Consider the following 17,648-nt stretch of genomic DNA (forward strand, 5'->3'; position numbering starts at 1 on the left):
TTTGTCCTCGTTTTCAACCCAATTTTCATTAAAAAAAAAATCCATTGCTATGCTTGTAAATTGTTTTTCTCTTTTGGAAATCAAGTCATTTCTGGTACAGAATTGTCCTTTCAATTTCCTTCTAAAATGCGTGGCTCATTTTTATGTTTCTGTTGTTCCAGCCAGGACACAGCTTTTTTATCTCTTCCTTCCTCATGAAAACAGCAGTGCTAGTTACACCTTTGTTTTCTTTTCTTATCCCTTTGGTACATGCCAAATATCCACACGTTTCATGAAAGGAAACTCTTTATAGGAGCATGACCAGAACAAACGCTGATGTGATCAAAATAACATGAATCTTTAATGTAGAAAACAAGAGGGACAGGGTACATGAACACAAGCTTGCCATTGAAACAAATTTGTCAACTAGAGGTGATGTACTGAAGATGTCCTATTTGTGAGTCTCATGATCTCATATGTCAAACGTATCAAATATTCGACATATTTTTTCAAGCTCGGGTCGCAGTCTACAAATACATAGTACAACAGATAAAACAAATATTTTCACTTTCTGAAATGATGAAATGAAGCTTGAACTTTATATGCTGTGCTGTTCTGTGCTTGTTTCTGTTTGGTATCTGCAGTCACACACACACACACAAAAATAATGTGAAAAAATACTGGCATTCATCAAAGCATGCTTTCCTTCTGGTCTTGGCATTTAGGGCTCTGCAACTTTGCACTTGGTGATTAATTGCCATTTGTGGTAACTGCTTTTACTTCCTTTTTAAGCAGTTTGGATAGGTTGATTTATATTTGTAATCTATCACTTGATTATACCTCTGCTCTGAAGAGAGACAAAGGTGTGTTGTTTGGTTGTCTGTCTGTCCATCTGTCTGTTTGTCTCTCCCAGATCTTTTTAGCTCACCTGAGCCTAAATTGTACATTTTCATCTTCTTCCTGAAAACCTCATGATGGATTTTCACCAAACTTGGCAGGTAGCATCCCTTGGGATTAGGATCTCAATTTATCAAAATGGGCTCCATGCCCCACCCAGAGGGCCCCAGGGGGCCCCCATCCCCCCAAATTAAGGAATCTTAAAAGATTTGGGCCCTTATTGTACATTTTCCTCTTCTACAGTTGTACTTGAGAATGCCTGGTCAAATTTTGGTAGAGCTGTGAATAATTTAGATTAGTGACTGCGTGAAAGGTGAACTTGCGATACTCAGGTGAGCGCTAGACCCGCGGGTCTCTTGTTATTGCAACTACAACCCTGTAGGGGGAAAATGTTCGGTTGATTTTCTTAATACTTAGTGCAGGTATGCTACTTGAGGTGTATACATACTGATTAGATTTGGGGCTTGAAATTCCTCAAAGTGAAAAGTGAAGGGAAGTTTTGATAAAGTCATTTTTTGAGCAACAACTCCCCGTAGGAATGTTCAGCGGCAATGCAATTTGGTAGGGGGGATGAACGTAATATTTGCATAGAGTAGTAGTTTAAGCAATAAGTGCTAAATGTTCGGAGGTAGAACAGTAGGATCATATTGAAAGTTATTTGATTAGATGTGGAAAAATGAATGACAAATTATGTAGATGTGAAAATTGGGAATGGAAGATCAAAGTAGGAATCGAAGGTCACTAGGTCGAGGTTACAAATTGTATTTTCCAGTGCCACCTTCAGCTATTAAGGTCCTGTGGAACCCTAAATTGGTATTAAGAAGGATTACATCTGTTTGACATTTATACCTGACTGTTGAAGAGACGTAAATTAGATCTTAGTAGTTCACTGCTTCAGATTAACACTGAGAAGCCATTAGACTGAGGCCTGATCCACACATATTTTGTTTTTAATAAATATTTATTATGTATTTATGTATTTATTTAATTATTCATTTATTTATTTCTTCATTCATTCATTCATTTATTTCTTTATTCATTTATGTATTCATTTTTCTATTTATTTATTTATTTATTTATTTATTTATTTATTTTCATTTTATTTTTTTTATTATTATTATTTTTTTTTTTTACAAATCATCACCCTGCACTGGATCAGTGATATTGCAAGGTGCATACACTTGTATGGAGTCAACCATAAAACAAACAAGGAAAACTAAACATTATAGTGGCTCTTTCCTGAAAAAAGCAATTGATATCATACTCTTCAAACATATCAAAAGGGGGAAATTAAACTAGGGCATTGAAATGGAGATTGCTTTTAGAAAGTGAGACATTCAATGTACGATGCTTTTGGTGTGATATTTCATGTTATGAAATACCTGTTTTAAGGAGGATAATCATTCTCTTTTATTGAATAAACTTCTTAACAGTATGAAATGAACTGAAATATTTGGCTGCATGCTCTATGAATGTGATGGTAGTTATCACCTTTAAAAAGATTACAGTTGGGGGGGGGGGGGATAATGTGAATATGTATATCTCCTGCATTGTAAGATTAGATCTAACTGTACGACAACTGTTAGCCACCCTCACTGTGCAAAAACATATGCACACTCTCTCCACTGCATTGTCGATAGGTAAATACTTGCTGATGTTTACTCCATGTAAACTCCTATATCCCATTTATACTACAAACCTGTAAGCAAAAAGTGAGTTCTTAGGCCTCCTCAAGCAGCGCAGCCTCGAGCACCATGCCAGCTCGGTATGAACAGACAGAATACGAAAAAGGAGATCCGTTCTGTTCAGGTTCTGATATCACCTGAGGGGTGGTTTCAGAGCCTCCTGTAGCTGCTTCGAAGAGCCTCGGCTGCAGTATAAACACCACAGATTCCAAGAAGCGGCTTTTTGTTGACCCGGAAGTCTTATCATTGAAGGTCATTGCCAGTTAGCGTGAAAAAATCAGCTGTCACGACCGACTGCCGCTAATAAAATACTGCACCACTTGCACACTTTCGTGCTCAATCACTTTTGTGGTTACATAAGAAATTCAAAAGCCCGTGCTGTTTATTGGAGGGGCAGGTCGGTTGCCATGAAAACGGAGCCAGCCAGAGCCTGCTATGGGCAGGCCGTGCGAACAGTATAAATACACAAGCGATCACTTCTTACGAAAGGGTTTTTGAGATGGTTTGAGGAGGCTCCAAATTTTGGCTGCAGTTTAAACGGGATACAAGAGATGGTTTAATGCAAGATGCTCTAGTAACAATGAGTGAAGCCAGCAAAGAAGTTTGCTCCTTGGATTATTCTTCTGCACCACTGATTCCCATCCTTAGCTTGGAAGGAAGAGGATGTAATGCATAATAAAGGTCCCTTTAGAGTCCTTCTCTCATGTTAGTATTAAAATTACTGTGAATATCCACCCAGCTTTTATGTGGCTGTGATAAAAAAAAGTAAGTTAAACATGTAGGAAGGTAGATGTTTATACAGACATTAGCTAGAAAGTCGTCTCCTGTTCCCAATGAACAGTAGCAGTGTAGCAACCTCATATGCTATGAAGATGTGGCAATATTATCAAGTGAAAGAGGCTGTGAAGTGAGTCTTTTAGTTTCCAAATATTACTGAGCAGGAAAGTTTAAAGGCATGATTTACCATTTGCAGATGAAACAAAAACCCAGCATTAGTGCTTTAAATTAGTTCTAAAATGTGAGTTAGGGATAGAAACAACAACTGTAAAAATTTGAATCCGTATAATAAACATACAAAATGTGAACAATTGTTATTATAAAGATGTTTCCAAACTAAACCGTCTACAGTTATGGTTTATTGAGAAAAATACTGATATCTCCTTATATGTTAGGATTTATTGCAAAAACTTTATATGGTAGGATGCTTTGTGATACAACATACCTACATGTATGCATCAAATGTGATATCTTGAACGTTTTTTAAATCACCGCTCCCAAAGGTAAATAGGACCTTCAATTTAGTAGTTTACTATTTCAACTTTATGCAAACTTTTCCTCTGAAGACCTAGTAACAAGCTATTACATCTTCCAGTACTATACTTTGTGCATTTCAACACTTGGAATCCAGTTTTCATACATTAGTTTTGAGAAGCTTTTTGCTTATCTAGAACAGCAAAAAAAAAAAAAAAATGTATGCATAAAGTATGATTACACATGTATTTGAATATGAAGTATTACATTGTAGTCTCATTATGATATGGTCACAATGCTAGTGATTAAACCCAGTCTCTTTTTCCGGAGGCCTTCCTGATCATATATTGAAATCTGTATCATTTCTTAACCCTTCATTTGTTCAAAAATAGATGGGCATCTGTGAATTCCCCATTTAAAATACAAGAACATGGCTACCTCTGATCCTAGCATTTCAGAGAACCCTTTAAGAGCGAAACATTTCTGAGATGAATAGCCTGTAGTGACATACATACATTATTCATAAGAGTTGCTATTCTGCTTTCACTAGTACAGAAAGTCAATGGCTGTGAATGTGAAACCGACCAATTGTAATTGCTCTTTATGGTTTGTAGTATATAGTGCCACTTGTCTCAATAAAGTCATTTTGGTTTGACAGTGATTGTGTGAAACTCTCAAACCTTTGATTATTTGCGATTGGGTAACGGAAAGCAGGAAACTACTCATCAGCATGTGATATTAATCCGGTTTCAGGCCACCGTTCATGTATCAATGCCTTCAGTAAACCCTGGTTAAGTTTCTACATCTGCAAAAAGGAAACATTGAGATGAGAGGGAATGCTTGGGAGACAGGTATAATGGCGTTTGCCGAGTGCAGATATTTTGCCAAACAGCCGTGAAAAATTCTGACATCCTGTGGGTATCAAAGTGCCACTTTCACTAACAGGCGAGATTCCTGACACCTCGGTGGTGCTGCGAGATACCGATATTGAGGATGTGGTGTGAGGGTGTGTGCTCTCTCCCACACACAGCGAGCTAGATGGGGAGTCGGGCCGTACGAAGATAAGTGAGATCTGACTCTTGAGAAACATAGTTATTAACCTTCCCAGGACCATGACCTCACACTGGGATTGGGATCTCATTCATGGATAGGGATCTGTGGAAATGAAAGAGTTCAAGCCAAAACATAGTTTTTCAGAAGGGGTCAAAATTCATCTTCCACCATTTGGAATTGGCCTGCAATACATCAAAAGGTTCTACCAAGAAACTTGTCTGGCGGATGTGATATGCTAGGATAAGGAGTTGCTGTGGAGTACTTGAAAATTTAAAGCATAAAATGATAACGTTGTAGCAGACTTTTATTTCTGAAGTGCCCTCTCCATTTAGTAGTTGGTAGGTAGAACGTTTGTACCCTAGCAGCAGTATTTCCCAACAAGCTGCATGCGATACACCCTGGCACAGAAGATCGATGGATACAACTATGGCCTGATTATCAATCATTGATAATTTATTATAAAACATTATATAACAATCTTAATTGGATATGTTCTCAGACTGCAATACTGTCAGCATACTTCAATAAAAGGCTAACATTTTGCATTATTGTAGTTACCCAACTAAAATTGTGTTAAATGAAAGAAAGATATTATTTAGAGGTGTGAAGGCTCAGGTGTGAGTTTCTTCAATTTGTCTCCCTCTGCAAATTGAATTTGTAGCATTAGATGACAGGTTCGAGTTCCACTGGTTCCTTTTTTCACATGTTTGTTAATCTACAGATCAGCAGTTGCGATCTTAACAAATTTGATTTGTAGAGGTAGACAAATTAAAGAAACTCACACCTAAAATTGTGTTGTCACAGCGTTATTTCACACATTTCTAATATGCATACATATGTGTAAATTTTAGAGCAAAAATCAAGAGTTTCTGCAGGCATATGAGCAATCCGTTTTCCCTTTTAGCCAGTATTGGAGATTTCAGAAGCGATGACTACCACCACCACAAAAACAACAACAAAAGTGTTGCATACCTTTGACTCTTTTGTTTCACAGTGGCTTCAGAGGGGGACATACAACCTGCAAGCATTTTACCCCCCCCCCCCCAAAAAAAAAAAAAAAAAAAAAAAATTTGCGATGGCATCAAAGGTACAACATTTTGATTTATTGTACATGAAATTCCCAAATTGCCATAGAGTGTGTATGATATCTGTCAGGTCCCTGTACATGTAGGTGATGGGTTATGCATTATAAACAACAATAATCCCCTTCCTCCCTCACCCTCCCACACCCACACACATACACACACTGACTTGTTTTATGTTGGGGTTTGCGATTGCACTCATTCTTCAACAGACAAACGTTCTGCCAATATTGCTGACGTCACGTGTGATGTAATGCTGCTGTCACGGCACGATAGTTCGATTGGGGGTTTAATGAGGGGAATTATTGGAAACAGTACACGAATGACGAAGACCACAGAAAATGAGACGTGAGTGAATGATTAACTGAGTAATGTCTGTTTAAAAAAGGAGATTCAACACAGAGAGTGAAAACATTGGAGTCTCAGACTCTCTGGTTACATCGCTGCACCTACGCTGACCAGGCCGCACAAGGAAACATTCGAATGAAATCATCACTACATTGTACGTCAGAGGTCACGCATGGGTGACGTCCCCATTTGTGGCACGCAGTGAAACATACCATACCAAAAGCCAGAGGAAGATACAGATGAATACAGGAATATGTAGTTTTGTTTTGTTTTTTGTCCATGAAAAGATTTGAGGAAAATGATCGATTTTCTATTCTTTGTGCATTGTTGCATGTTTAAAAGGAACTTTGAAGGATTTCTTCAAGATCTACCCAAGTACATACACGGTACATGCCCCCAAGTTTGTTTGTATGATGAGGTTTCTCACTATTATTTTGAAAGCATTTCATAATGCATGTCTAACTATGTGGGGATGATTTATTTTGCTTAGGTTTATGAAATTAAACTGTGCCCTTATTCTAAAGTCTGTTTTTCCCCTGAAAGGATAGCATATGCCATGTTTTTCACAATGCAAATAAATCAATATACATGCATGTAGTACCCTTGTAAAAGTGCTGTCAAGGATTTTTGGTTTCTTTGACTAGGCAATTTATTTAGCAGGTCTCATTATACAAATGGGCAGTCAGAGCCCCATTTTTTATTTTTAACCATCAAAAAAAAAAAACGAAAGCATTGCATTTCAGTCTCAATCATGATAAAGATAAAAGTTTAGGTTACAATACATTGTAAATGTCAAGTTTGTGCAAGCATACACGCATAAGAGTGTAATCAGTGGATGTGTACTGACAGGCCTTCAGAGTATTTGTGATGATACATGTATCTCTTTGAGGGGGGGGGGGGGAATTTTCTTTGGTCATCAGTTGGATTTCAGAGGATTTAAGATAGAGGAATACAGCAGTGAAAGATTGAACAAAATTTCACGGTCCGTTCCGGAGTGAAAATACAGTTTTCATGAATCTTTATCTTGAATTAACAACTACTTTTATAAAAAGTCTTGATTTTTGAATTAATGACAAAAAAAAAATCCTCATACTTCCACAGATAAGTTCATTCATTTATCTGCATTTAATGAATTGGTATGCATGCTTGGGTCAATCTCCCCTTAAAATGCTGTGGGGGATTCAGAGATTGTACTGGCATGCGAATGGATGCAAGCTATCTTTTGATTTGGCCAGTTAGAGAACCAAGTTTTTCAGATGCTTTGAGGAAATTAAGATGGGATAATATGGTGCAGGACAAGCTTCTTTTCAGCAAAATTGAGTCTTTTATACCCTGACACAAGATGTATGGCAAATTGAGGCCGTATCAGAGTTACGTCTGGTGCATACGTTTTACCATTCATATCAGCAAGGATAAGTATCGCCGTTATCAAGATTCATACAGCTTGATAATTAGCGCTACTGGGAATGTTGAGTGCTGACAAAACATATCTTGCTTCCGTTTGCGTAATTGAGGACGTAACTTCTTGCTTTCTCGGTAGACCTTTGGTGGGTGGGGGGGGGGGTTGATTAGTGGACAGCTGTAACGTCAGTCCTCTCATGTAAACATAAGAGACCTACGTGGGTTGATAACCAACCTTCTCTTCGGGAAAGCGTTGGGTCTCGATTATCTTGAATGGCAAACAGATGTAAATGTTTATTCTGTCTTCTTTTCGTCTACAAAGTGCAGTGCATGGAGGGAGGGGAGAGGGAAAAAAAATCTCTTTTTCCATCCATTTTTTTTTTTTTTTGGGGGGGGAGGGGATGGGGCTTGTTTTTCATATATTGAGCAAATGGTAGATACGTGTTATACCACTTCAGTCCTCTGTAGATACGTATACAAATTATAGGAAGAACCTCTAGACATACAAAGAAAATGCTCTCTGATAAGGATCATCTATAGAGGAAGTGTTAGAAAGGTAAAGTTGTATTCCAGTGATGAAAACAGTTTTATTGATATTATATGAAATACACCCGCCTACAAAAAGCCAGGAATAAAACACTTCCACCTACATGTATCAAGGTAAGCTAATTTTGAAGCAGTTACAAATGGTACATGTACATGAGGTTATTGTGCCAAAGTTGGTCACTTATTCCATCTGGAGAAAAAATGAGTTAGCTGGTCTGCACACACTTAACTTGGCATTTACTGTGGTGCATCTACTCTGGTAGGAACTGCTTACTTCCAGACGATTGAAAAAGTAATTAAGCATATCATGTTTAATTCAATCATAATTCATGTTGGGCACAGTCTCGATAACATTGTCTTTGGCCTCCACTTTAAATGAAATAGTTTGCACTGGCTAAACTACAATAGAAATTTTCAGAAAGATGCAATATCTGCTGTAATAACTGTATTGTTTTGTGTCATTTGCATCAACAAGCATTTTTGAGTTTTGCACCACTTTAGATCAGTAAGTATTAATCATTTCATCATTTGGATGTTGTCATCTTATGGAACTGAAGTACTCTGGTTGCACTCATAAGTTTGATGTATTTTTGCAAAAGTTTAATCTGGTTTGATTACGGAGTATAATTCTCATGTTACATTCTCGGTCTTTACATGAATACTATAGTGCACTCGTCATTAAATCAACTGGTTATTATTTTTATCTCTTTTCTTTTTCTCTTTATCTCTGCCCCCTTTCCTATGTCTGCAGGAAACACAGAACTATGTGGCGTACGTGGCAAAGGATCCAGTCAATGGCAGAGGTAATTACGATTACTTGCATTCTTAAGAGATCTGAATGGTGTTGGTGATCATCTGTGTAATGTGATAATACCACCCTCTTTTCCACATCAAATAATACATTGTATGCCATCATTAGACCTCCACATAGCTGAAACATGACTCCCTCGTTTGCGCAAAACGCAAACAAACGAGCAAACATACATGAACACGCATAAGCAACCAAAACACAAAGAGCCATATTGATGTTTTTACAAGTGTTATGTGTCATTCTTTTTTTTTTTTTGGGGGGGGGGGAATTATTCTGTATTGAATAAAGTCCCAAATCGTGAAATGTTATGCAGTAAATCCATCCATAAATGGATCTATTCTACCATTATATCAAAGTTTGTGTGCTTTGCCGCACTCAAAACCAGAGGTTTTTTTTTATTTCCACTAGGTAAAGTATGCGAATTATGCTGATTTATTCTTTTTTTTGGGTCATCTTTGCTTTGTCCATCAAATATAAGTTGAAGAATTTTGTTATTAAGCTTTTTATGTTGTTAGTAGGATGAAAGGTCTGTTCAATTTGATTAGAAATAAAAAAATACCTGCCCACACTGTCTCTTCATTAAGAGAAATATTAAATAAAATATGGTTAAAGGGATAGTACAGTATTGGCGGAGATGAGAATTGGGCTTTTAACTTTTTGTGAGATACCAACAAAACACTTATGATATAGTACAGAGCATATCATTTTAAGAGGAATTCAAAGTTTATTTGATGAAAATCGGGTTTGGAATGACTGAAACATCCAAAAACAAAGTAAAACAAAGTAATCGTAATAAAGTGTGGGTCCCACACTTTATCAGAATTGCCCTTTTTTGAATATCTCGGCCATTTCAAAACCAATTTTCATCAAATAAACGTAGAATTCCTCATAAAATCACATGCTCTTTCATATTTCATAAGAGGTTTCTCATTATCTCACAAAAAAATTTTAGAAACCTGAAATTAGGTCTCAACCAAAACTGTACGATCCCTTTAAAGGAATGTTCCAAAATGAAATAATTTGTGTGGTCAGCATCATAACATCAGCACTCGTCACACGCACTACACCAGTGATCTCAGTGTCACACACATACAGCAGCACCACACTATGCATCACCAGTCCATGGAATACGTAAAATAAGTAATCATTGGATGAGTCTAGGGATTAAACTGTTGTCATTCTGAATTACTGTTCAAAATTGTTATAACATGTTGCAAAAAGATTATATCAAAATTATTATCATTATTGTAATTACGGTTTAAAAGAAAATGTCAGACGATGGCTGAATTGGCATTGAGATCGCTATTGCTGACTGCCATAACTTGACCGTGATGATAGCATTGTGTAACTCTACATCTTACGAACACAAGATGGCGCTACACAGGGTCATAACCTTGGGTATGATGGTACGCGGCATATGGCATGGTGCATCATTCGTTAGATTAGATAGCCTATAGTTGACTTTTGCAAAGGGTCTTGTAACAGTCGATGATTTGGCAAGAGGAATCTGTCTCGGTGTGAATTGATTAATGTCCAGAACTCTAGCCTGAATGAATCGAGTCCATGTCCACCCTCATCAAACAAGTGTCCAGTATTGTTAAAAAAAACCCAACAACAACAACAACACACTTGATTCTCAGTTTGTTCAGCATTACAAGTAGCCATTGAGCTGCAATGAACACCAACAATCAAATGCTGCTCGTCATCCAACAGTGCCAAGACTTGAAAGGTCAGAAAGGTGGATTTCAGCACCCAACGTGGATGGAAAATTCCGCCTGTTTTTGCCTCCATCCTAGAATAGGCCCAATTAGAAAATAGTACATAGTACTGAGAGATCCAAATAGCACAGCATTTTTCCAGAAAACTTAGCCCCCCTCCCCCATGTTGGGGGGGGGGGGGGTGGGAGGGAGGGGAAGGATGTTGTAGGCTAGTTAGTAAAATGGCAAGCTATAGTAGTTCTCAGTGGTGCAATATGAGTCACACAGAACATGTGTAAAGCAACATACGGCTGTAATTACTCATAATGTCTGAGTTTGGTTTGTGTCATGTGGGGGTGGGAAGACAAAATTGCAAACTTTGGGTCACTTTCTTGACTAGAAAAACATTTTGCTCTCTGGTTCATTTTAATAGTGCCGAATGGTCTTTTCTTTTCTTTTTTTACATAGCAAAAAGCTGATCTACCGCAGTGCTTCTTTAAAATAATGCTTACAATGTGACTGCAGATTTGTTCAGACAAAATAGGACTTTGGTAGTAAGTGATAATCATACCCCAAAATAAGATAGGAGGAAATCAGTGCAGAAATGCCAGTGCATTGTCACATGTCTATGAGTCACGATAAGAAATACATCTCAAGTTCATTGCGGTTGGAATATGATCTTCTCCTCCACATATTATGTGATCGCAGGCGAATATGGTCAGCGATCCCAATGTTGTTTTCACCCGGATGTTTCGTAACCTCAGCGTTTCCACGGCAGGGGCTACTTGGTTACCTGGGGGGTAGTGCGGTTCTGACAGTCGCCACACGTGGCAGGCCCGGTGAGCCAAAGATGGTGTGATTGGCTGCAGGAACGCACCGCTACACAGGTGAAGAATCCTCAGAGATCAATTCAGTTTGGACAGGGGGGACGAAAATCCACTGGGCTTATTTCCGCCGCAGCCCCCGTCTGGAATATGGAGACGATGGTTGTTACATGGGGGATTATTCAGGGACAGGCCCCTGGCCACTGGAGAAGGAGGCTCAGACATGGTTCATCACCCCCTTCCCCTGCCCCTGCCCCTGCCCCTGCCCCTCTCCCTGCTCCTCCCCCTGCCCCTGCCCCTGCCCCTGCCCCTCCCCACTGGGTCCATGGAAGAAGATAGACTTACATGTATGTATCACATGTCTGCATGATGTGTGCCAGTGATGGCCTCTGTGTCAGAGAATAAGTCATGCCTTGTCAAATGCTGACTGAAAGGTGGGCTGCAAACAGTCATGCACAAAAACTATATACATGTATATGAGTGATATTCCTCCACCCCCCCAAAAAAAAATATATATACATATATTTATATACATATTATATATACAAGCATATATGTATACATTATACAAATATATCCCCAACCTGACAACAGTTAAACAAAAACACAAACATTAATGAAAATTTTTAAAAACCTGCAACAGCAACGGCGTGCTTCCTTGAAATTCAATGTAAGCCCCCATTCAATATAAGGCCCCATTGAGTTCAATGTGAGCCCCAATTGATTTCAAGGTTTGTACTTGTAGCGATCTAAACTTGATGTTAAGTGGCCCCTTTACATCAAGAAAAGAATGTATGGCTGCCACATGTGCAAAGTGAAACATAGTTTAATACAGAGAGAGAGAAAGAGATCTAATAGAAAAGCAAACAAACAATGGAAGGGGGTAGAGTGGGGAACTTATTGAAAACTTGAAATTGTCAAGGCACAGTCAGGATTCTCAGGTAATATTCACATCTTATCATTCAGGAGATATTGCAGAAATCTAGTTCCAATGGCATTTGCCATCTAAGAACTCTGTCTAAGTAGTTCCCACATTAATACAATTTACAATGTAGCTGTATGTTTGGGATATGTAAACAGACATGATTGGGTAGTTAAAGAAAGGGAGTGCTTGTGTAGGGCTTGTGCCACTCTGTGCGTGTGGGTGGGTGTATGTTTATGGAATGTTTGGTTGCCATGTGATGCGAATGTAACTATAAGGGAACATAATCTCGTGGAAGAATGTACCTCGTAGATAGTGGTGGGAGCATCTGAATGTGAAGTAGCACCAAGCTTCGATGCTCCCGTAAGCCAAGTGTATTGTGTTCACATGATCTCTAGTGATGCTGGTATGCCTATGAGTATCTACATGTATGTAGTTCAGGAACTACATTTTATGAATGTGCATCCAGACATTATAGCTGCAAAGAATTTTACAGGAGAAACAATAGCCCATGAAATTTAGAAATAAGGGGGGGGGGGAGGGGACAACATTGTTGTTTTCTATTTAAAAAAAACCCCCTTCTACAAGTACCACGGTAAATTTTGCTTTTTGTAGAGTTGATCACTGCAAAGGAAGAGCTTGTTCCAAAATTATGGTAGAATGACCCACAAAGATAGGTCTCCTTTTTACTGTCAGTTACTGTCAGTGCTGTGTGGCAAATGTTTCATGTATTTTGTTGTGTCTTAATTTTATTAGAATTTCACATGTCAACTCATTTTCTACAAATTTTTGGAAGAATTAATTACAATGACAATTGAATTGATACAATGTATATCATCTTCCAGGTTGAAAGGTGGCTAAGTTTTCCTTTGAAAAGGGATAATATTTATTCTTCATTCCTCCTAGAACTGTTGTCCCCATGGTGGGGAATAACAGCTGATTTTGTGTGGTTTTTTTTTAATATGTTCACAAAAAGAATGCCGTACATAGTATTTTGTCATATTCATTTCCAAATCGTCAGTAAGTTATACTGTGCTGTGGCCTATCTCTTATTCTCGTAATCAAAATCAGTAGTCGTCAGTAGAATGAAATTTGAGGGCATTTTGTGTGTTTGTTGTACAACTTACAGTGTGGGCTGGCAAAAAATAAGGATCTATTTTATCAGTATTTGTGTTTGTGTCTTTTGTCAATGCTGTAGATATGTAGGTATGTGGGTAGACAAATAAAAAGATAGATACAACAATGTAGAATCATAGACAGAAAGATAGGTAGATGGATAAACATATAAGTAGGTAGAAAATGAGTGGATGGAAATATAGCCTGATAATTAGATAAGTAGATACATAGTACATAGACAGGTGGATTGTATACATACTTAGGTAGATAGATAACCTGAATGAATATGAGAGAGAGAGAGAAAAGAAAAAGATAGAAAGAAATAAAGAAAGGAGGAAAGAATAAGAAAGAGATAGAGGGAGAGAGTGTATGAGATTGAGGTTGAAGAGTGAGGTAAGCACTATTTGGGCACCCGTCCAGCTTCATCATGAATATTCATCAGGCAGTAAGATACTGTACTAGTAAATGGCAGAACGCTGGATATGTGCCATAGAATGTAAAAACGTATTGCCGGGAAATATAAAAATCTCGAAAAATTACATCAACTGTGAATGTTAAAACGTCTCGGCGGGAGATGGAAAAATGTTCAGTTTTGCCGGGAAATGTAAAAACGCTGCCGGGAAATGTAAAAATCATGTATTTCCACGGTATTAGGGATACATGTAGATGATGAATATTCATGATGGAGTGGGACGGGTGCCCATATAGTGCTTACCGAAATGTGATTGGGATGTGCCCCCTGGAATAAAGTGCACCACTCTGCCTGGAGGATATCCTGGTATGTGTGACATTCAAATGACCATGATGAGCTCAAAAGTAGCTTGACTCAATTATTCGAGATCACAGGTAACTTGACCTAGTTCTGTGCTCTGGCAAAATGTTTCGCAGGTCGTGCAAAGTTCATGGTGCATAAAGACATAACACAAATAAAGTGCGTGTATGTTCTTAAAACTTGAAATATTGAAACCTAAAACCTTGAAACTCTGATCAAGACAAAATTATGGAATTACTGAAGCTTGATTATGTATGTTTTATTCATGCCTTGCCATTATAAACTGTTCATGTATCCATTCAAAGATTTAATAGATACTTTTGTGAAAGTTTTCATTACTTTTTTAATGAGCACTCCTTATATACTGGTAAACATTCATTGCTTTCATTTTGCTGGGACATAAAGTGTCATAGTACTGAGGAAATCACATTCTACTCGCTTTGTAGGGGTTCCTCTTTAAAAAGACAAAAGAAAAAAAAAGGAAAAGAAGCCTAGTTCTGTATAGTAACCCATTTTCCCACAAGATTATAGAAACTCTGCTGACTTTGCACAGATCCCCACCAGGGTTTCAGTTTGAGACAGGCTAAGAAACAAACTATTCAACCTTTAACAAAGAAATTATTTAGCCTTTGATTAGAAAAAACTGTACAGTGTATACACTTGTAGCTGATAAACCATTCAGTCCTGCAAGTGAGAAACTAATGAGAGGTAGGACTCTGTCTACACCTGTTTCCCATTTGAGGACAGTGGAATATGATGATTGTGCCTCTACTGATACACTGCTTATACTGAGGGTAAGATACTGATATCTGTTGCTATGAAGACTGTATACTGGACAAAGAGGTAATGATAAGACAATCATACGCAGCTGAAAATTTGTCTGGTATTCCAAATTCCTTGTGTCTGCATTCATCACTAAGAAAAACTGCTTCATATGATTTTGACATGAGTAAAGTTTGGGTCCATGATGCACATGCTTGATATTGTATGCAAATCTCTTTTTAATATAGCTGGTGGGTAGAAATGAATGATATGATAACTTCAATGTATTCAGCCCACCAACGAGCATATTGACATTGACAGAAGTCATGTGCTCTGAATACTTTTACTGGCACAGATCTTCTTGTCGAACTGCTGCAGCAGTTTTACTAACAAACACAGCGAGCATTTATTTGGAAAGAATTGCATTATTCCTTCAGAGTTATGTACATTTCTTCAAGCAATGTGTTCAGGCTCTATCAAAGCTCATTCTTGTGGTTTTTTAGTATGATCCCTGCATGGTACTTCCCAGGTTTGCTAACTTTACCCTCAAAGTATAACTATGTTTACATTTATGTGAGGGGAAATTTTAGTCCTACGCCCATTAACATGGTGTGGGATGGAAATGACAAATGTGAACTCTGGTCATGTCGCAAACCTGCATGCTAGTGGCGTGAGGATATATTTTTAGCTCTGCAGTGATTTGGAAATATTCAGGTCATGCAAGGGGGTGGGAAATTTGACATTGTTATGTATGGTTGGACTGACCTGTTTCTGAATATTATGATAGTGACTTTTACAGTAAGTCACCACTGATGGAGTGTGAAATGCCCATATGCTACAAGTGCACCCTGTTCAGGAGGAGAAATGGTAATCGGAATTGCCCCCTGATCCCCATGTCACAGTAGGTCGTGCCAGTTTTACTCTTTTTTTTTTAAGTTTAGGGACAGCACCAAGTTTCCTATGTCAAACGGTCATTTCTATACATGTACAGCTGTATAACTGGGATATGGTTCTAAATGGCTGGATTTATGCATATCATTGCTGTATAGGTTGCAGCCAAGGGTGGGGGGGGGGGGGGTGTGGAATGGAGTCTAAATATTTGGATGTGAATGGGGCTTTGCCATGGAGAGATAAGGAAGAGGGGTGCATCCAGGCATGACATTGGGGCACTCACCTCTTATCTCCCTCTTCATTGCCGATATGAAATGATACCTTGCGTGATGGATATTGATAAGCGCAACAAGACCGAGATGCCGACTGTGACATCCAGAACGCGGAGGGGACGGGACGGGTCACATGGAGTCAACAAACCATGTCGCGTTGCTTAGACAGAATGCCAATGGATAAGATAGAAGTTTGCCCAGGGATGTGTAGCACACGATACCATGCACATACAATGTAAAACCCTTGCCTCTTTCATGTAAACAGCATTACACAGCATTCAGAATAGTAACATGGGCACCTAAAATATTAATAGCCCCCTTTATCTAAGAGGATTCAAATTCGTTCTGTCAATAGAAATTGGAACAACTGTGCAGACCTTTGACCTTGACAGGAAAAAAGCTGCGAGTCAGTCTTGCCTGGCAGGCAGGGACATTGTTTTATGGCAACATTGTGCAATATGAATGACATGATGATGAGCTGTTTGATAAGTTTTTAATGTGTGATGATTGGTGGCGTGTGCCAAACATGAATTTACTCTCAATTGTTGGTGCAGTCAATGGTGTTTGATCCCAATAGCATCGACTGTCCCTGGTCATACAGCAGGCTGTGCTACAACTGATTTTCTCATGAAATGCCAAAGCATGGATTTTCTGTTGTGGCAACAAATTTGTTTCTCAGATGGTATACATTTGGAAACAGTGAGATTTCAAGCTAGCAAGTCATTACTTGATAGGAGCACTGTCACCCCATTAGAAAAGGGTTCACCTGTGTCTGTAGCCAAGGCTGTATGTTATATCATAAAGCAAAAAGTACCTAATGTATTACAGTAGGAATGTAGGTACACATACACAGCATGTTTAGAAGTTAATTATGTTGCATGTTGTCATAGTCCATCAACTGGTCTGTGGCACTGTAGGCATTTGCAATCCGTAGAATGTCCACAACATCAGATGAGGAGATGTAAGAAGTATGAGGAAATGGCTACATCTGTTTCCTATATTGGGGTCCCCATCCCATAGAAACAGATAGAGAGAGAGAGAGAGGTATTAGATACCACAGCAGCAGCGGACAGACGCATCATTAAATGGCATCAATGTCAGAGGGTAGACTGCCATGACAAATCCCAAGCTGACATTAATTGGGCGTTCAGATCCCGGATCGACCATGATAGTCTGCAATCAGAGAAGTGTAGGATGCATCTGACACCGGAACGGTAATGTCAGACATGGGCAGAATGCGTGGAGGGTGATTATGAGCAGACACGCACGAAACAAGTTTGATGCGAGTCTGGCCTGGGACTTGACATGAGATTATCAAGGAAGTAAATTTTTCTGTAAT

At 38.6% G+C, this 17,648-nt stretch overlaps 2 protein-coding genes across 2 annotated transcripts in view; both read left to right on the forward strand.

Moving 5' to 3' along the window:
* Window positions 1-9,254, forward strand: part of LOC139712978 (SHC-transforming protein 3-like) — a 36,587-nt gene extending 27,333 nt beyond the window's left edge. Inside the window, exon 5 of the mRNA XM_071624758.1 lies at window positions 8,994-9,254. Coding sequence (XP_071480859.1) covers window positions 8,994-9,071 — 78 coding nt within the window. The 3' untranslated portion in view covers window positions 9,072-9,254. The remainder of the gene's footprint in view (window positions 1-8,993) is intronic.
* Window positions 9,255-11,797: 2,543 nt separating this feature from the next.
* Window positions 11,798-17,648, forward strand: part of LOC139712979 (SHC-transforming protein 1-like) — a 54,031-nt gene continuing 48,180 nt past the window's right edge. Inside the window, exon 1 of the mRNA XM_071624759.1 lies at window positions 11,798-11,921. Coding sequence (XP_071480860.1) covers window positions 11,798-11,921 — 124 coding nt within the window. The remainder of the gene's footprint in view (window positions 11,922-17,648) is intronic.

Source organism: Diadema antillarum, unplaced genomic scaffold, assembly GCF_040938485.1.
Source record: "Diadema antillarum isolate AM-2024a unplaced genomic scaffold, OU_Dant_1.0 seq00001886_RagTag, whole genome shotgun sequence".
In the NCBI taxonomy this organism is placed as follows: domain Eukaryota; kingdom Metazoa; phylum Echinodermata; class Echinoidea; order Diadematoida; family Diadematidae; genus Diadema; species Diadema antillarum.